General features: G+C 49.3%; 10 protein-coding genes across 10 annotated transcripts, besides 13 other annotated features; all 10 read left to right on the top strand.

Moving 5' to 3' along the window:
• Position 1: 1 nt before the first annotated feature.
• Positions 2-30: a microsatellite.
• Positions 31-211: 181 nt separating this feature from the next.
• On the top strand, positions 212-1027 carry TraAM80_02089 (ribosomal protein L1-like protein; the record flags this gene model as incomplete). Its single annotated transcript, XM_029379106.1, has 1 exon — positions 212-1027. The coding sequence occupies one exon, from the start codon at positions 212-214 to the stop codon at positions 1025-1027; it is 816 nt and encodes a 271-aa protein (XP_029241072.1).
• Positions 1028-1135: 108 nt separating this feature from the next.
• Positions 1136-1157: a microsatellite.
• Positions 1158-1201: a sequence feature (A-rich).
• A 56-nt stretch (positions 1202-1257) lies between these two features.
• Positions 1258-2871, top strand: TraAM80_02088 (putative T-complex protein 1, theta subunit; the record flags this gene model as incomplete). The annotated part of the gene is made up of 1 exon (XM_029379105.1): positions 1258-2871. The coding sequence occupies one exon, from the start codon at positions 1258-1260 to the stop codon at positions 2869-2871; it is 1614 nt and encodes a 537-aa protein (XP_029241071.1).
• Positions 2872-3224: 353 nt separating this feature from the next.
• Positions 3225-3252: a microsatellite.
• Positions 3253-3302: 50 nt separating this feature from the next.
• Positions 3303-3337: a sequence feature (A-rich).
• A 42-nt stretch (positions 3338-3379) lies between these two features.
• On the top strand, positions 3380-5125 carry TraAM80_02087 (uncharacterized protein; the record flags this gene model as incomplete). Its single annotated transcript, XM_029379104.1, has 1 exon — positions 3380-5125. One exon carries the CDS (start codon positions 3380-3382, stop codon positions 5123-5125), a length of 1746 nt encoding a protein of 581 aa, XP_029241070.1.
• Positions 5126-5139: 14 nt separating this feature from the next.
• Positions 5140-5163: a microsatellite.
• Positions 5164-5294: 131 nt separating this feature from the next.
• Positions 5295-5315: a microsatellite.
• A 60-nt stretch (positions 5316-5375) lies between these two features.
• On the top strand, positions 5376-9356 carry TraAM80_02086 (putative nuclear pore complex protein (NUP155); the record flags this gene model as incomplete). Its single annotated transcript, XM_029379103.1, has 1 exon — positions 5376-9356. The coding sequence occupies one exon, from the start codon at positions 5376-5378 to the stop codon at positions 9354-9356; it is 3981 nt and encodes a 1326-aa protein (XP_029241069.1).
• A 177-nt stretch (positions 9357-9533) lies between these two features.
• Positions 9534-9578: a microsatellite.
• A 69-nt stretch (positions 9579-9647) lies between these two features.
• Positions 9648-9687: a sequence feature (A-rich).
• Positions 9688-9759: 72 nt separating this feature from the next.
• On the top strand, positions 9760-10074 carry TraAM80_02085 (uncharacterized protein; the record flags this gene model as incomplete). The annotated part of the gene is made up of 1 exon (XM_029379102.1): positions 9760-10074. The coding sequence occupies one exon, from the start codon at positions 9760-9762 to the stop codon at positions 10072-10074; it is 315 nt and encodes a 104-aa protein (XP_029241068.1).
• A 21-nt stretch (positions 10075-10095) lies between these two features.
• Positions 10096-10132: a microsatellite.
• Positions 10133-10340: 208 nt separating this feature from the next.
• TraAM80_02084 (DNA-binding protein) lies at positions 10341-11228 on the top strand (the record flags this gene model as incomplete). Its single annotated transcript, XM_029379101.1, has 1 exon — positions 10341-11228. One exon carries the CDS (start codon positions 10341-10343, stop codon positions 11226-11228), a length of 888 nt encoding a protein of 295 aa, XP_029241067.1.
• A 6-nt stretch (positions 11229-11234) lies between these two features.
• Positions 11235-11254: a microsatellite.
• Positions 11255-11489: 235 nt separating this feature from the next.
• TraAM80_02083 (uncharacterized protein) lies at positions 11490-12449 on the top strand (the record flags this gene model as incomplete). The annotated part of the gene is made up of 1 exon (XM_029379100.1): positions 11490-12449. One exon carries the CDS (start codon positions 11490-11492, stop codon positions 12447-12449), a length of 960 nt encoding a protein of 319 aa, XP_029241066.1.
• A 357-nt stretch (positions 12450-12806) lies between these two features.
• On the top strand, positions 12807-13304 carry TraAM80_02082 (thymocyte nuclear protein 1; the record flags this gene model as incomplete). Its single annotated transcript, XM_029379099.1, has 1 exon — positions 12807-13304. One exon carries the CDS (start codon positions 12807-12809, stop codon positions 13302-13304), a length of 498 nt encoding a protein of 165 aa, XP_029241065.1.
• A 188-nt stretch (positions 13305-13492) lies between these two features.
• Positions 13493-14704, top strand: TraAM80_02081 (calphotin-like protein; the record flags this gene model as incomplete). Its single annotated transcript, XM_029379098.1, has 1 exon — positions 13493-14704. One exon carries the CDS (start codon positions 13493-13495, stop codon positions 14702-14704), a length of 1212 nt encoding a protein of 403 aa, XP_029241064.1.
• A 107-nt stretch (positions 14705-14811) lies between these two features.
• Positions 14812-14917: a sequence feature (A-rich).
• A 74-nt stretch (positions 14918-14991) lies between these two features.
• Positions 14992-17580, top strand: TraAM80_02080 (uncharacterized protein; the record flags this gene model as incomplete). The annotated part of the gene is made up of 1 exon (XM_029379097.1): positions 14992-17580. The coding sequence occupies one exon, from the start codon at positions 14992-14994 to the stop codon at positions 17578-17580; it is 2589 nt and encodes an 862-aa protein (XP_029241063.1).
• A 473-nt stretch (positions 17581-18053) lies between these two features.
• Positions 18054-18087: a microsatellite.
• Positions 18088-18180: the final 93 nt, after the last annotated feature.

Genomic DNA, 18180 nt, shown 5'->3' with positions numbered 1-18180 from the left:
CTATATATATATATATATATATATATATATCATACTCAATAGAAGGGAGAGGTAAAAGAAGCGAAATAAATTATGATATTTGAACTGTTAATGTTTTTTTTTGTTCTACAAAGAGTTAGGAGTGGTACTCATGCGTAATATATTTTTTTTCCCCCTTGCTGTGTGTTTCCCTTTTGCTGCATTGATTTCGTGCATAAAGGAAAAACGAAGTATGATGGATACTCCAAGAAGCAAGGAGGCCCTAACGAAGCTCTGTAGCTTCCTCTCCAGTGATCCTGGTTCTGCAAGAGAGAAGGACGTACTAGGCAACCTCTTCTCATCGTCTCCTGAAACGCATTTTCGGGGTGTGGAAGTGGAAGTGGCCTTTCTGCGGGCCCCTGCGGCTCACCGCGTTCCTCTTTATTTTACACTTCCGCAGGAGGTGCTGCCAGGGACGATATGCGTGGTTACCCCTCCACCTCAGCGCAAGTACAAGGACAAGGTTTTACGCCTGAGTGAGGACGGCAATGCTGTTGCGCAACGCGTGAAGAAGGTCATTGACACACAAAAACTCGCCATGAAGTTTGTTGACCCCGTAACTGTGAGAGCCCTTGCCAACAGCTTTGACCACTTTGTTCTGATTGGTGTCAAGAAGTACCCTTTCCAGCTTACGGGGGAATTTCTTGGTCACCAAAAGCCACCGGTTTGGATGCCGCTTCGCGGGGGGCTAAAGGAGACATTACTCAGGGCAGTGAAAACGGTGGTGTTTCAACGACGCGGGAACAGCGCCATAACATGCAGTATAGGTCACACGGGCCTTTCACTGGAACAACTCCATGACAACCTCCAGTCGCTTCTTGCCCAGATGACTAGTCATGTGCAGGCAATAACTCCGCAGGATATACTCCACATTCGCGTGGCTGGAACAAATGCTGAAGGCCGGCGTGCAGGTCTTCCCATCTTTGCCCATACGTTTCAGATTCCACGTGAAATGCCACGGGATTGCAGTGAGGAGCCAAAAACAAAGAAACTGAAGGAATGCAAATAAGTAATTTTCTTACCGGTCAAGAAATAACCTAAGTGAGGCGTGTAAATCAGAACACCTTTGTGCATCCTTTTACTCTTTATCTCTTCATGAGCGCCGTTGGATTGGTGCTTGTTTTTTTTTTTTTTTTTTTGACTCTCAGCTCTTTCCTTGTCTGTTTGTTTCTTTGGTTTCTTTTAGAAGAATACACCGTTGTTTTTTGTTGGGTATATCACTTTAATTAAAAGAAGCAAATGTCGTTTATGCAAACTGGTCCGACGTCCATGTTGAAGGACGGGTCCACCTTCCTCGATGATCCTGTCATCAAGAACATCGAGGCTTGTCGCGAGCTCGCAAAAATCACGCGCAGCTCCTTGGGTCCGTACGGATTGTGCAAAATGGTGGTCAACCACCTCAACAAACTCTTTGTGACGCACGACGCCGCAACCATCCTTCGGGAAGTTGATGTTGAGCACCCCGCCGCAAAGTTGCTGGTGCAGGCTTCCCAAGCCATGCAGGAAGAGGTGGGAGACGGCACGAACTTTGTTGTTGCTCTCGCAGGGGAACTACTCTCACAGGCAGAATCACTCGTGCGGATGGGTCTTCATCCAAGCGAAATTGTGGAAGGGTACAAAAAGGCAGGAAACAAAAGTCTGGAAATACTTGAAACCTTGGCGATCGGTACAGTGGATGATGTGCTCCTCAAGGAACAAGTACTTGCCCCCATTCGCACAGCCATTGCCTCAAAACAATACGGCTATGAGAATTTCTTGGCAGACCTAGTTGTTGAAGCCTGCATCAACGCATGCCCTTCTAACGTTCGGTCTTTCAATGTAGACAACGTGCGGGTGGCAAAGCTAGACGGTGATTCGGTGCTGGCATCTAAGAATGTCCGCGGGTTTGTGATTGCGCGCAGTCCCGAGGGTACTGTGCGTCATCAGAAACATGCCAAGATTGCCGTGTATGGCTGCGCGGTTGACGTCACGTCGACAGAGACCAAGGGAACGGCGTTGATTGAGTCAGCTGAAGGACTTATTTCCTATTCCAAGAGGGAGGAAGAAGTCATGGAAGGGATTATCACAAACATTTACAAGACAGGTGTGAATGTCGTTGTTTCCAACTCCACCTTTGGCGACCTCGCACTGCACTTTCTCAATCGCCACGGCATCATGGCGGTTAAGGTTTCCTCCAAGTTTGAGCTTCGACGTCTCTGCACTGCTGTAGGGGCTCGAGTTCTCGCCCGGCTCGATGCACCGACTGTGGAGGACATCGGCTCCTGCGACAACGTGGATGTGAGTGACGTGGGTGGAAAGAACATTGTCTCGTTTGTTCAAGACAAGGATGACTCTAAATTATCAACCATTGTTGTACGAGGGGCCACGAAGAATGTTCTGGACGATGTTGAGCGTGCCCTTGACGATGGTGTAAACGTATTCAAGGCTCTTACAAAGGACAAGAGACTTGTAGCTGGGGCAGGTGCTGTGGAAATGGAACTGCAGAAGCACCTTACACGCTATGCTGAGGCAAGCCCTGGTCTTGACCAGTACGCCATTCGCAAATTTGCGTCTAGCTTTGAAGTTGTCGCCCGAACCCTGGCTGAAGTTAGTGGCTTCAATGGGACAGATGTTGTCACACAGCTGGAGGTTGACCACAATGCCGGCAAGGTGCATCAGGGTGTCGGTGTGGAGGACGGTACCACAATCAATGCCCTAGAGGCAGGCATTGTGGAACCGTACCTCACAAAGTACTGGGCGATTAACCTGGCCACCGAGGCGGTGTTAACGGTGCTTCAGGTAAATCAGATCATCGTCGCTAAGCAGGCTGGTGGCCCCAAGAACCGTCCGGATCAGGCAAGAGACGAGGAGTAAAAAAGAAAAAAAAAGAAAAAGAAAACAACAACAACAAGAGAAAGGAAAGGAAAAGGGAAGAAGGGGAAAAAGAAAAAGAAAAAAATGAAGCGATGGCCTGCGAAGTGCACTCGATGAATAAATGAGAGGAGTCCTTACAATGCGTCCCCCGTACTTCTGGTGCCGTGTACTAGCTCTGATAGATGTGGGTGGGCGAGAGGAGTGGGAAAGCTTCCGAGTAGTAAATTTCAGGTACAATATTTTTAAATGAGCGTAAAAGCTATACATATAAGGAGCACACCAGCTATTGTTGTTGCTGCCGCGGTTCCGTTGTTTGGATGGTTGTTGAGCCCTTTCTGTCGGCGTTTTCTTGTTTATTTTATTATTATTATTATTATTTTTGCTTCTTTGCCACTTCATAAAGTGGCGGTGTAATGTGTTGTTCGTGACCATTTTGGTTTGTTCTTTTGCTGTTTTTTTTTTTTTTGGTACTAGTGAATGAAGAGGGGGGCGTCGTCACTTGCAGGTGATGGAGCAAACTTGCTTGGATCTTCAAGGTCTCGGAATTTCAAGCTTTTGGGGCATTAAGGAGACGGATGTTGAGTATGTTACTATCGACCTGCGAAACAATGCGCTGCGGAGTTTTGAGCACTTTGGCACCCATCCGAAATTAGTTGAACTGAGGCTTCAAAACAACCAAATAAAAAGTTTAATGGGTCTCACTAAACAACCTTTGCTTGCCGTAGTGGATCTCGATGGAAACCCCATTGCTTCCCATCCATGGTATCGCGTCATGGCGCTATTAGTCGTTGGATTTTCCATCACCACCATTGATGGAGTTGCTGTTTCGACAAAAGAGCGGGAAATGGCGCAGGAGTTGGGTCCTATTGCAGCCCTTGCAGTTAGTTATGGATGGAAATTGCAGCCAGGGGAACGGTCGCCAGAGGAATATCGCCAAATCATAGACGAATGTAAAAGGGTCCGTAAATGCGCCCTGCAACAGCATCAGGGCTCATTTCATACTATTGAACTTGCTTTGAAGCAATACAAAGGCACTGAAACTTTGTTGTCATCTGCCCTTAACGAGACGTCCATGGGAAATGACTCAAGCGCATGGAGCTTGGAATTCCTCTCTGAACGTGTGAAGGAGCTTGAAAATTCACTTAGCGAAGCTCGAGAGCAGCTGGAGGTTCAGCAGGCGCGTTGGAGAGAGTCAGTAGATCTGGGTTACGTCGAGGGAATAACTGGTGCGGAACTTGGTTGTGCGCGAAGCATTTTGTTTACTGACGGCATTTATTTGCGTACAAATACCATGGATTCGCCACCCCATGGAAGTAACGGGCAGACGCGTGGTTCTGTCATGTTTGAAGGTTCCTCATTGGTGCTACTTAGTTTCATGTCAAGGGTTCGATTGGCTGAGTCAGCATTGTGCAATATCAAGGTTGAGTACTGCCCGCCGAGTTCCCTGCGTGTGGAGGGGGCATATGGTGCAGCTTTTGAAATTTTATTCGAGCACACCCTGTCCCTGTGGTGTGTGTACAAATTGTTGTACTTGCGGCGTGGAATACCCGTTCCGCCGCTACATCTAAGGGACCGGGTTGAAGGTGACGCCATGCTAAGGAAAGTCACAACCACCCAACTGGGTCTGGAAAATACAGAGAATAGTGGTATACCTATCAGTTTCCTCAACGAAAAGAATGAGCCTCACGGGGAAAATAATTCACCCCAGGAATTCATTGGGACCGTGATGTCTCTTTCCTCGGAGCGGAGATCTCTCCCAGAGGTGGAGTTGCCGCCTGGGGATTTGCCATCTCCAGGGATTCGAAGCGTGCAGATGAGCTCAGATACAAAGGTTTCACCAGTGGAGAATGTTTTGCAGGGCAAGCCTCTTGAGAAAAGGTCCAGCAGCCGTTCTGTGAGTGATTTCCCTGCACTAAGACAGGAAGAGCACATGGAGGCGAGTTGTAACACACTTGAAGAATTACGCGCGACATCTTGGTCAGTGTCACGTAGCCGACCTTCGCCGCCTTCACGACTACCAAGGCGTAGTTGCTCTCGCACATCTCCACCACCCATTCCCAAACGTCATCCCTCGTCAGCCGGAAACACCGCGGTTCTGGAAAACTTGAATGTTATTGGCGGTCTTGCAAACTCCCATGAAGATGACCTTTGTCTTCATATTCAGCGGTTTCGCATGCTTGCCTCGGATTCGGATTCGGATTCGGATTCGGATTCGTGTTTGTTGAGAACAGCCCATTCAGAAAGGCGGTTGTAAATTCCAAGTTTGAAAACAACAACAACAACAAAAGACAAGTGCGTTTGTGTCGGGGGGAGAGAGTAGAAAAGGCCAGGTCTGTATTTTTGTGCTATGCGAGGGCGGGTCGTTTCTGCCTGATTGTCAGTTTGTCGGTTTTTTTTTTTAGGTTTTATGTCACGCTTCTCTTTTATTATTATTATTATTATTACACTTTGCTCTTGTGTTTTTGCGCGGCACCCTGCATATTATAGTAGCTATCCAGGAGGAAATGGAGCCACAAGGAAACATGGTGATTAAAATTGAGGACGCCGTCAAGAAGGCTGTGGAAGACACAATCAACGCCGAAGTTCGTTCTGGAGCGGTGGGCCGATATTCAAACCCATCGGCGTCCGGCCATGCAACATCTCACCCACTTGCTTTGACGACATTTGACACCTCATCCACGCTTCCAGATTTTATTCCACTGGTGGGTGTCGCATGGCCTGAACCAGTCAAGGCGGTTTGGAAAACATTCAAGGCAAACTCCATCGTTGGTCTCTTTCCGGAGCTCTCCAGGGCGTGGATAACTGTGGACAATAAGCTTCTCGTGTGGAATTACGGTACGGGAAGGGATTTTTTAGTGTACGATGAGATACCAGAACTTATCGTGGCTGTGGGTAATCCGGTTACGCCCGCCACGGCTGTTTTTCAGCCTCACATTACACTTGTGTTCCCTGTAGCCACTCCGAAAACAATTCATCTTCTGGGGCTATGTGTAGTGGGGGATGAACCCGCAAAAAGTGCCGAACTATGTGTGGTAAACCTGGGTTTCTCTGCATTAGCTCCCACTCTGGTCATCAAGTTTGTTGGATTGAATGATGTGGGGCGTATCTTTACCGCTGGAGCAGACGGGTGTCTCTACGAGCTGATGTATACGAAGGAAAGCACCCAATTGTTTCCGAGAGTTAGGCTTATAAATTATTCTATCATGTTCGCTGGCATTCCAATTTTGAGTACTGTTAGTTCACTCATGAGCACTTTTAAGCAAGCATGGGGGAAAGAAAGACCTGCGTTGCTTGATGTTGCCCTGGAGGCGAAGCGCAAGCTACTGTTTACCTTGGATGCCGAGAGCACAATAGCAATGTGGAGGATAACAGACGATGGGCTTAAGTTTCTCTCCACAATAAAGTACACCCGGAGCTCCTTGGATCGCTACCGTCACTCAGAGTCCTCAATGGATGGTGCGGAGCGTCTTGTAAAGATATTTTGTGTTTCACCGTACGAGGAAAATTGTTCCGTTGTCGTCATTGCATCCAATGGGGAGCAGCACCGATATATCTGTCAAGAAGGCATGTGGGACCGTATTGAAGGGAACCTCACTTTGCGGGATCGGTTACCTTCTTACGTTCCGTCCAATCGTGAGGTCAGTGTTTGCTTTGCCTCGGATGGCATAGCCATTTTTTGTCACACCGAAAAGGATGACGAAAGTGCCCCCTCAGATTCTGTGACTGTGGCCACCTCCCCCAAGGCAGTCATACCGCCACATCATCATTGCCGCGATATCGTTGCCCACTTTGAGCCCTCATCGTCACGTATGGTCCGAGTAGACGCGATAGGTGAGGTTCCTGTGAAAAAAAGTGTAAGCCCTAACGAATTGTGTTCTCAGGTGTCTTGCTCTTCTAAGCAGTTTGTTTTTGCACACCGTCATGGCATCTCGACCTTTATGAAGCTGCGTCCTGTGGACACCCTTCATATGATACTTTCATTCTCTGGCCATCAAACTCGTGACAGCCTGCTTCAGCGGTTTTCGTCGGTGTATAATGCCTCTGACTACTGCTGCATGCTTGTGCAGATTGCTGTTGGGTGCACAAACGTACCGGCTATTGTAAACGGCCCATATATTGAGAATGGCATCGCCAATTCTCCCCTGTTGCAGACGGAGAAGTCTCATGGGAAGTCACAAGGACCTCTTTCAATGGAGAAGGTTGGCTCCCAACTAATCAATACGACTTCACAAGAAGCTCAACGTCTGGCCCGTGAAATACTTCGTAATGCGATGATGCCCAGCTGGCATGAGGGTCCAACCTCCGCTAGTGGCGGCAGACAAATTGTGGTGCAGGTGTCGCCCTTTGCGTTGGGGGTTGCAGCGTATATTGGAAGGGCACTCTACAAAGTCTGGGAGATGACGATGGGAAACCTTCCTTTGCAGGATTTGGCTGTCATTGAAGTGGCGCTTTCATCGTTGGTGCGTCTGCTGAACAGTTTGAAAAAGGATGTGTGGTCTGAAAATCTGGTTCAACCCTCTGTGCCATTTCGCTGGGATCAGAGCAAGGTGACGCTGACATTTCCTCCTTATGGCTCTTCTGTATCCTCCTATGACCTTAAAATGTTGCAGTCTGCTTTCTTGTACTCCGCTCACTTTCTCTGTGAGCGTGTATTGCAGACTATTAAGTTTGCAAAACAAACAGGGTACATCCCACTTTCTTTGGATGACAGCAAAGTCAGCTTTGCGCAAGTTGTGTGTGATCAAAGTGTCGCCCATCGACTGGCACGTTATATCGGAAGATTGGTATTGTCCAGTGAGCACACAGTTGGATTTTCACAGCCAGACCGCATTGGTCCATTAACCCAGCTTCAACTTGAGTGTCCATACTTCTTCAGCTCCATTGATGTTCAGGAGTACAGTGCAAGGATTGAACTTGATCAGATACTTTCGTCAAGCAATGAAAGCCTTCATGCGTGTTCAGAGAGTAAAATGACGGAGTGGGAATCCTCTGTCTCTCGCGTGGCTGCATCGTTATGGACCTCCGGGGCTCTACAAGGTATCTGCCAACAGCTTAAGGCACTTAAAAAGGAGGACGCCGTTGTCAGACTCCTCCTTCACGCTGCAAGTCAATTGGACCCAAGCAATTCAGTGTTTGAGATTTATCTTGCGGAACGAAACGGTAACAGAAGTCAGAACTTTAGCTCCACGCTTAATGCAGTGTATCAGCAAAAGGTGAAGTTGCTGACGGCGGTGGTTGGGACACTGGAGGAGACCTGGAATACGCACCGTAGTGTGGTGGACGACCTCCTTGGAGGGCCACTGTCTTCGGGATCTATCTGGCAGGTTGAACCCTCAGATGAGATGGCGCATTGCTTTCTATTTGATTGGATGTGTGTGCCACGTGACGACGCAACCATTACATCCATGCTGAAAGAGACGTTGTCCACGATACAATCTCCCTTTCTTGAGGCGTATCTTCAACGCAATGCGCTAACGCTTGGGGAACAGTACGCACACTACTTGCGAAGGACGAAAAAAAATTTCAAGAAGGCTATTGAGGTCTGCGCTGCGATGGCACAGGCACCACTGGCAGACATTTCACGCGAGGAACGCATTCCCTACCGTCTCCGGTGTTGGTCTGAGGCACGAGACTGCGCTGCTGAGTGCAACTCCGATCAGTTAGCGCTTCTGGAGGAGCGCGTCAAGCTGATGGAGGCGCAACTCCAGCTATCAAAGATCATTTGCGAGTTTATTAATAGTGGCCTTCCTCAGTTGGACCGACAGGTTTCTGTGAGTGGGCAGGCATTGCTTACGGAGAGACAAATCGCATTGGAGCAGTTGGAGCTTGTGGATAATTTTGCGCTCTCCATCAGTCAACTTCTTGAGGTTGCGGGTTTGTTCTGCGCATTTGGTGGGGCGGAAGTGCAACTGGACGTCTTGAGTGCTTCGAATGTCACTGACGCATCGCTCTACGCAGCTTGTATTGAGCAGGCATTTCAACGAAGAAACACCACTGTTGAAGAAACAGCACGACGAATTATTGGTAAATGCCGACATTTGATTGCTTTTCCGTTGAGCCACGTAGCCAAAATGCTTGAGGCCCATGCGTTTCATCAGTCACCTGAGGGATCCACGCTGACTGTTGACATCCTTACGGACTGTGGGGTAGAACACAACATTGTTTTTTTTACGCTGGCATCAATTGTTGAAAAGAAAGATGCAGTTGGGCTTCCTTGCGAGGTATTTGATCGATCCGGAGTGACAGATGCGTTTCTGGTGCATTCACTGGCTGTCGCCCTTCATCATGCGGTGTTCGCCCCACATCTTAGGTCTGTGCAGTTGCACTTCTTGAGAAATGCTCTCAACACAGTTCGTGAAGGCATTAATAGATGTGCGTATTTTCGTGGGGATGAGTGCAGCCGTCGGGCGCTAACTTCGGCGGAGCAAATATTGGAGCAGTGCCACCTCGCCGCCGGTCGGTTAACTTCCAGGCCTGGTTTCTAGCGCCCTTGTAAGAAGGAGCGAGAAATAGAGAATAAGGGAAGAAGAAGGAAATAAAATATGAGCAATTGGAATGGGAAGGAAGGACCGCGAGGAGAGGAAGAGTTTGGGGCCATTTGAGGTTATCTTGATTTGAAGAGGGGGTATTTAGAGTTAAGGTAAGAGCGGACAATGCATATTTGTTGTGGCTGTGGGCATGTGTGTCCGTGTATGTATGTGCGTGTGCCTGGATAAATGCATAGGCGCAGCAGAATATTGTGCAGAAGAATATTGTGGTGACTTATTTGCCTCACGTTTTTTTCTTTTATTTTTATCTTTTCCTTTTTTTTTTTTTACTTTGCCTGATTTATGTGGTTTATTTGCTGCTGTTGTATTGCTCGCATCTTAGGGAACGATACCACAGCTCATGCCGGGTTGGCACGCCGTGGAGGCGCGTGGAAGGCGAAGCTGCGTCGCTCGCCTGGAGGGGGCCCGGCGCTTTTTGGGTGAGTTCGCTGGCTACTGTGATGTCAGATGTGAGAAGGGACACCACGTGGACGGCAATGTTTGGTACGCCGATCACTACCTCTACCCAAACCACTGGCAGCCCGGATCTAAGACGCAGCCGCGACTTGTAGACGATGGCCACGTGAAGTCGTGGTTTGATTTGTGGACCATGTCTGTTGCCATGCGTATGTGCGTGCCGATATTGATTGTTCTATCACTTATCTTGTTCGTATAATCTCTGCAGCAGAGTGAAGGAGCGTGCGTGGGTGCGTGGTGCATGAGTGGCGTGAGTGAGGCGCTACTGGTGAATATGGAGAGACTTCTTTTGCAAACTGTGGTTGTTTATCTCTGTCTCCTCCTATCGCGGGATATTAACTTGGACAGAAAGAAAACAATTGGGAGGCTGCCAATGTGTGTCTGTTCATGTGCCTCTTCACTCTCCTCCTCACCCCCATGCCGCTGGCGTCATAAGGGTGGGAAGCAAAAAAAAAAAAGGGTGGGATGACCGATATTATCTCCCGTGTGGAGAGACTAAAAAACAGAATTCGCGTCAAACGAGAAGAAGTGCACCGCCATTTGGATGCCTCGTTTTACCGTCAGTGCCGCAGTGTCCTCCGTGCCGTGATGAAGCACGATGAAAACGGCATATTCGCCTCTAATCCTGCTGTATTACCGGAGTACGTGCTGATGATTTCGCGTCCAATGTGGTGGAAACTCATTTCTCGGCGTCTTGACAATTACGAGTACGCCAACAAGATGGAGTTTGTGCGTGATATGAGGCTTGTGATGGACAACTGCTACGCGTACAATGGTGATGCTTCTCCAGTGGCAACGTTAGGGCGGCGCCTGGAGGTGGTGATGGAGGATCTCTTCGTGACAGAGCTTGCCGTCGCGCCACCAGATGCAAGAGAGATCATAACACTTGGCAAGGGTGTAACGCATGCGCAGGCCCGGCAGCTGTGGGACATAGTGTGCCGCTACGAGGGTGAGGGGCAGGGAACTTCCGCTGTGCGACGGCACATTGTCCCTTCACAGCTCAAGTGTGCGACGCAGCGGCGTGTGGTTGCCTTTCTTCGCCACAAAAAAGAAGTAAACGAACAGGCTGGTCGCTCGGGAAAAGCTTCCGCCGCACACCAGCAAAGGCAAACACTTCCTCGGCCTGTGAAACCGCAGGCGCCGCCGCAGCCGACGCGAAGTCTACTGGAGGATGACGCGGACGTCTCCTTCAGTGCAGATCAGAAGGTGACGCCAAAGCCTCCGCAGGGGCTACACCTTGAGCGCGTGCCGCAGAACAAACGATTGGAGTTTACCTCGTTCCGTCCAGTTAGCCCTATTCATCTTGAAAGCTCGGATGCTGGGGATGCAGAAGAAGGAAAAGGAGAAGTGTGATTGCCAATATATATATATATATATATTCTGTGGAGCTGTATTGCTGCAAAATTACTTCATATTTGTTTTTCTTGTCGACTGTTTCAATTTTTTAGTCTATGCTTTTTCTGCCTGGTAGCCGGGCTTTGCTCTTGTTCGTCTCTTGGTTCCATCACTTCTCCTCCTCTCATCTCCTTTGAGTTGGTCCTGTTCCGCCATGGCAAGCGATAATAATAATAATAGGCGGGTCATTTTCTCCCGCGGTCGTGGGTGCTCGCCATCATGAGCCGCACCGTGACGAAGGAGCAATACGCCAGTGTGAGGAAGGTAGAGCGGATGCTGCTGGGCGCATGCCTCACGACCCCACGGCAGGGCCTTCTTGATCCCCACTCCATGGGGATTATCAACTTTTTGAGTGGTAAAGAATCCAAACTACAGGCTCTCATGAGGCAACTGGACGTCGGAGCTCATAAATCGCTGCAGCCCATTAAGTTGCTGGTGGAGTTTATGAGCTTTATTGTGGGTGGCCTCACAATTGAGGCAGACAAGATTGAGGAGGCTGTCTGTGATGCGCGGAAAGCTGTGGCGGCTCTCACGCACGAAATTCAACGGCGCAAGCTGGAACTGGGATGCAGGAAGCAGTACAGCGGCACCAACGTTACTCGTACACTGGATCAGTTTTACCGCACAAAGCGTGCGATCTTCTTGAGCACAGCCAACCGCCGCGGGAATGAGGAGGGGTACACGCATGATCTTATTCTGGCCATCACAGAGGATCGAACCCTTCTACAAGAAAATAGGCGAATACTGCGCGTTCTCATCATGGTGCAGCGACTTTTATGGGGATCCGGTAATGTGTCAGAGGAGGATATTGAATGTATGCTTCGTGACTTTAGCATCCCGCTTACTATTCGTCGGTTTCATCACAAGCTGAGGGACCTTATGCTTCTACTCAAGCCAGAGGCACGAAGCTCGCTAAAATGTTTGCTATCGCTTGGGGAATTTATTGCGAATGTTCATATTGGGCTCTCTGCGGCCACAGAAGATTTGGACGTATGTCTATTCTCGCTAAAGAAGTGCATTTTGATGCAGGAGGAAGACTTGAGGGTCCGCCGCATCAACGCATTGCGTGAGGCACCCTCTGTAGAAGTTTCTTCGGTGTTTCACCTATCGGGGCCCAACCGGCGGACGTCGACGTCTGCACGGGAGACCGAAGAACTCAGCAAACTGTATTGTTCATAGATGATGGTTCTCACATGCCCATTGTTTTTGTTGTTGTAAGTACAATATCATTGTATGTGGTCTCCGTTTGCCTCTCGTTTTCGTCACTCTTTTTTTTTTAATTTCTCTCTCTCTCTATATATATATATATACAAAATGTGTTTTAACGACTGTATTTAGGGCGGGTTGTAAACAAGTGTGATACGTTTCTGTTTTGGTTGTTGTGTGAGTCCTTTCATCTTCTGTTGCTCGGTTACTTCGTTTATTTTTTCTCACCGTTCCTTTTCCTTGTATGAATTTGGTTTGTGGCTGTTTTTATTGCAGGCAATTTTTGCGTTACAACTCCGGCAGCGCAGCTGACGTGGCGGCCTGTGCAACATGAGCCGCAAACGGGTGAGATCGCCCGAGGCGGTGCAGCATTGGCTAATGAAGTCTGAGCCGGACAAGTTTTCGATTGATGACCTCAAAGCGAGCGGACGTTCTCCGTGGGATGGCGTGCGCAACTACGCGGCGCGGAACAACATGAAGGCAATGAACGTTGGAGACCGCGTCTTATTTTATCACAGCAATGCAAAGCCGCCCGGAGTGGTGGGCCTCGCCACTGTGGTGAGGACGGCGTATCCCGACCACACAGCGTTGGACCCGGCGTCTCCATACCACGATGCAAAGGCGACCAAAGAAAAGAACCCCTGGGAAATGGTTGACATCAAGTTTGGGGAAAAGTTTCCCGCATTGCTGTCGCTGGAACGTCTAAAGGGCGAGAAAGAACTCCGTGAAATGCAACTCTTTTCTAGGACTAGGCTAAGCGTACAGCCTGTAACGAAAGGCGAGTATGAGCATATTCTTTGGCTTGGGCGTGGAGGAGGAAAAGGGTGATATCTGTGATTTCAACAAGCCCTACTGATTATGTGCTTTGAAATAAACGACGCACTTGTTCCTTTGCAGGCTCGATGTTTGAGTAAGTAATTCATCGCCATCCTGCCATCGTATTATTATTGTTATTTATCTATCTATCTCTCTCGTCATATTTATTAATTGACATTCTTTCTGTCCCGGTAGCAAAGATGAATCGCGAGGCAGTGGCGGCTCCTTTGGCTGCTGTGCAACCACCGTTGTTGACGGTACCTCTTCCCCCACCAATACCATCGCAGACCTCGACGACGTCGTACTCCGTTCCCCTAGTAACTGCACTGTCAGTCCCATCGGTGGTGAGCCCGCGGCAGCCAGTGGTGTCAACGCCTCTCTTGGTTCCACTGCCGCATGTGACGCGTCAGGAGGCGGAGCGGCCGGCACGCACCGTGCCGCTTCCCGCGGAGGCTCCTCCCAAAGTGGGTGTACAAGGCGTGGGTGTTGGCTCGCAGCCGGAACCAATGAATGTATTAGAGGAGAAAACTGCGGTGATGGACCAACCGTCTTTTGTGGTGTATCCGCCATTTTGTGAAAAACCGCAAACGAAGTGTGTTGCACCATTTGATGAAGTTCAAAGCTTCAGTGCCTTTGCTGCCCCTGTTTGCGTGCCGATCACAGAGAGCCTCTCCGCTCTGCCTCAGCAGCTGCCCCCTCCGTACGTTGTGTTTGGCGGAGCGCGCTATGAGCAGATGCCCTTACCAAGAAAAACGCAGCGTCGTGTTGGCTCGAGTGGGGTCTGTCAGCGTGCTATTTCACTGAAACGAGCCACGCTAGCACACATGAAAGGACAACTGAAACTTGCTGGAGAGTACTTGCATTTGGAGACGCCCCCTGTGCTCCTTTCTGCACCCCAAGGACGGGAAGTATTACGATCTACTACCATTGCGGCGGAGCATGCCTTGTCGTCGGACGAAGGTGTCTTTTCCCCAAAGAACATTTGGACCGTAGCCTACATGGGGACTGCGAAGGTGCTGCACAGTTTTATAGAGTCCTTTGATGTGGATGCCATCAACGCAAAAGGTTTTGTGCTTTATAACAGGCGACAATATGGTATTAAGAAGTGTGGTGAGAAGCTTCTTTTAGGCCTTGGCCGTAAAGCTACCCCTCTTCAATTTGCCGCTGTCGCGGGCCATCTTGATAATGTTGTTCTTCTTCTTCACTGTGGTGCAAAGGATGACTCAACTCCACACCTGAAGGAGATTGTTGCTGACGACGTTATGGAAATTATACAAGGATTGACCGCAGGAACCCGCGGTAGGCGAGGAGTCATGGGCGGTAAGGCCAAGGGGGGTCATAATGTCCCTGTTACAAGTGTCCCAGTACCGTTGAAGGCAGAGGTGGTGGTTCCTCCTGTGGTTGTGGTGTGAAATTCATCCAGTGAGTTGTATTACGATAGACAGGACGTATTCTGCATACACACTTGAATGCCTGTTTGAGCTTGGATGCAATGAATGTCTGGACTGAGATTGGTTGCGTGTGTTTTTTTTTCTTGTTTGTTTGTTTTGTGATTGTCCCTTTATGCTCTACTTTGATTTATTTGTTGTTGTTTTTATATGTATATATATTTGTCTTCTTTTTTTTCCCACTCTCGGGTATTATTATTTGTGTGCACATGTGCACATGGAATAGTCTCTGCGTACACATTCCTTTCTGAATGGAGGCTTTGCTTGATAGATGCCTCTTTACCAGGGCGTGGACTGATGCGAAGGTAGAAGACTTGGTGGAGTATGCTGGTACCGGAAAAGCGCGTCTGTTCCGCACCGGGGCCTTTACCTCTTTTGACGTGAAGGAGTCACACCAGGGGGATGTGAAGTGTCTCCCCACTGGAGCACGCACACTTCTTCTAGATGCGGAAGTCAGCAAAGTTATGGTCCGTGGTGTGGATAAGTTTTTCGATTTTGAGGATGTTGAAACCAAAGAGCTTAGCAAGGACCAACTATGGGAGCTGGGTCCTGTCTGGTTGCAGCGAAAGATGGCCGGCTTTACAGTCACCTTGTTTTCCTTGGACGGTGAGTCTGTCGGTGTTTCCACAAAACATGTTGTGGAAGGCTCCCATGTTGATTTGGCTTTGGGCGTGTTGAACCGCTCGTTGTCTGTCGCGCAACAAAAATCTCTTGCTGCTGACCTCTTCTTGACGGAAGCTGCGGTTAGCTGCGAATGTATCTCTCTCAATGACGATCTGGGCCACCCTGTACTGGAACGAAGTGAATATGACAACATGATGGTTATTTTCTCGATTCATAAGCGGAACGATCTTCGGGAGATTGCGATGCCTGTTGAGAAGGTGCAAGTACTGGCCGAGCGGTGGGGATTACCGGTAGTGCCTAGTTGGCGTGCCAGGGATTGTGGAGAGCTGCACCTGTGGCTACAACAGAGAGAAAAATGGTTGGGAAAGGGCCCAGATGGAATGCCGCTTGCCGAGGGATATGTTGTACTTGTTGAACTGCCTGTAACCCGAATCGCATCATGGATTGTGCTTGAGGAGCCGTTTACTGTGGCTCCGCTTCGCCTGAAGGCAAAGACGGTAAGGTACCGCGTTCTGCGCTCTCTGCGCTCCATTGCCTCAGAGGAATCCATGGAGAGTCCAAAACTGTTTCATGAGGTCCTTGCTGCGTGGTCAGAGCACATTGGTGGGTATAAGTGTTTTAGTGAGGCCGTGCTTGAACTTGGGGTATGTAAAATTGCTTCACAATTTGAGACCTACGTCTCCTCGCACAGAAGGGCGAGGCTTCGTGAAGGCCATATGAGCATTGGACGAGCCTTTGAAAGGCTTGTGGAGTTTACAGAAGGAGAGGTACGTGTAGGGCGACACGCGCCGTTGAACGTTATTATGCTGTGTGGTATTCCAGGGGCTGGTAAGACCACTCTGACTCAGACCCTTGTAGCGATGGCGGGACGTGGTGGGTCGCCCTTCCGATACGTAATCAACCTCAGTAGGGATCAAGTTGCCAAGGAGGTTGCCGCACGTGAGGGCATCGATGACTCTTCCAGCAAACACAAGAGGAGAAAACTAAAGGCAATGGTGCACCGTGCACTGTTAGCAGCGGTGAACTGGGCCGTGTCGCTTTCGCTTCTGCAAGATGGTCCTGGTCTTCTTATTATGGATGCTTGCCATGCCAAGGCTGAAACGCGGCGTGTATGGCGCGCGATTTTGCCCAAAAAACTTGAAAGTTTTCGTCTGATTTATGTGACCTGCGCAGATCACTCCGAGCTTTTGCGACGCCTTGCGAAACGGGAGAAGCATGACGTGCTTCACAACGCTGAAGAAGCCCAGGCCGCGCTTTACATGGTAAAAAAGGTGTTTGTTGCGCCTTTGGAAGACGAGCCATGTGTGTGGTTGGATACCGCAACCACCTCAGCGGAGGACATGGTCCGATACATCTTCTCTCTGTACAACATGGAGACACGGCGTCAGTCTGTTATCTACGATTACCGGGGAGCTGAAGAAAAATTGATGACACTGCGGGCTGTTCTTCTTGAGTCCATTGTTGGATCCGTTGGCGAAGGGGCCTTCACACTGCCTGTGAAGAACGCCAAACGCGTAAAAGCGCCAAACGCTATTTTAGTGCGACTGGAGATGTCTTGGGATGAGTTGTTTCAAATTGTATCGGAGGCCATCATGACCGCGGCAGTCACGGACTGCTCGATCCTCAGCTGGTGGGAAAGGTGTAAACGTGCGCTTGGAATGGGGACGAGAAGACGCAACTCAATCATTGAAAATGGACACACACGTTGGATTCATGGCTGGCTATTTGATGGATGCGAAGAGGGCAAGGCACTTCCTGTTGATGCCTGGCGTCGCGCGCTCTCCGAGCGTTTTGATTGCCGCTCTGCGACCCCACATGTGACAATTGCCTATGATGCTTCCTATGTGGAGGCATCCTCAGCGATTTTCATGGCTGGCAGCATTGCCGAGGTGACACTTACCTCTGTTTTGTTTGATCGTTTTGCCATTTGTTTGGGCGTCGTGGTTGTGATAGATGGACGGTGCTACGAGAAGCAGCTTGATTCATCTGACGCTGTGCCGTTGCATGTGACCGTGTGTCACACAGCACACGTAAAATCCTCGTATGCGGGAAAGATGTTTGATCTTTTTATGGGGTGGGGACGTCACAACGACGAACTCCAGCACCTAAGGAGTGGCGCAGTGGTGAAGCGAAGTCGATCAAAGTTTCACAACTTTCTGAAGCTGCGTCTGGAGAACTCCATCTCTCTGCGGGGGGTTATTCATGTCGAAACGTGAGTGAGTCTATTAATTGTTTGTCAGTGCAGCAGTGACTGATGTATCTTTCTTTATTCCTCTGGTGGTCTGTGTGTGGCGTTTGTGTGCGAGATACCTCTTTGCATGGAGGGATGCCTTTAGTTTTGTCCTTGTTTTCATTGTTTGCTCATCCCACTGTTTTTTTCTTCTTCTAGTCCCTTGGGTTGACGTAGGTGTTCCAGTAAATGTCGGAGACTATTGACAGCGTAGCCGTTCAACACGCAAGGGACGACTACATGCAGCATTTTTCCGATGTCTTTTCGGAGGAGCTCGTAAGGGTGTATGAGGCTGACGGGAGCTCCACCGCGGTGGAGCACCTCACCGCCTGCATTGAGATCGGGGTCGCAGTGTGGGGCCACCCAATCGTCTTCAAGAACCCATTGAAGTGATGAAAGTGGTTTTACATCGTTTAACCGCTCTAATTCTGCGACACAGCACTTCTTTGTACGTTCACGTGTGTGTGTGTGTTGGGTTTTGACTTGTGTTGTGCGGGGGAGTTGTTTTTTCTATCTTTTCTGCTGCACCGTAGCTCGTTATTTATTTATTTATGTATATTTGGGGTTTATGCACTTGTTCTTCTTC

Source organism: Trypanosoma rangeli, assembly GCF_003719475.1.
Source record: "Trypanosoma rangeli strain AM80 chromosome Unknown Tra_15.4_contig_00045, whole genome shotgun sequence".
NCBI lineage: Eukaryota > Euglenozoa > Kinetoplastea > Trypanosomatida > Trypanosomatidae > Trypanosoma > Trypanosoma rangeli.
Note: the sequence above shows the minus strand (reverse complement) of the source record. Positions and strands in the feature narration are given on the sequence as shown.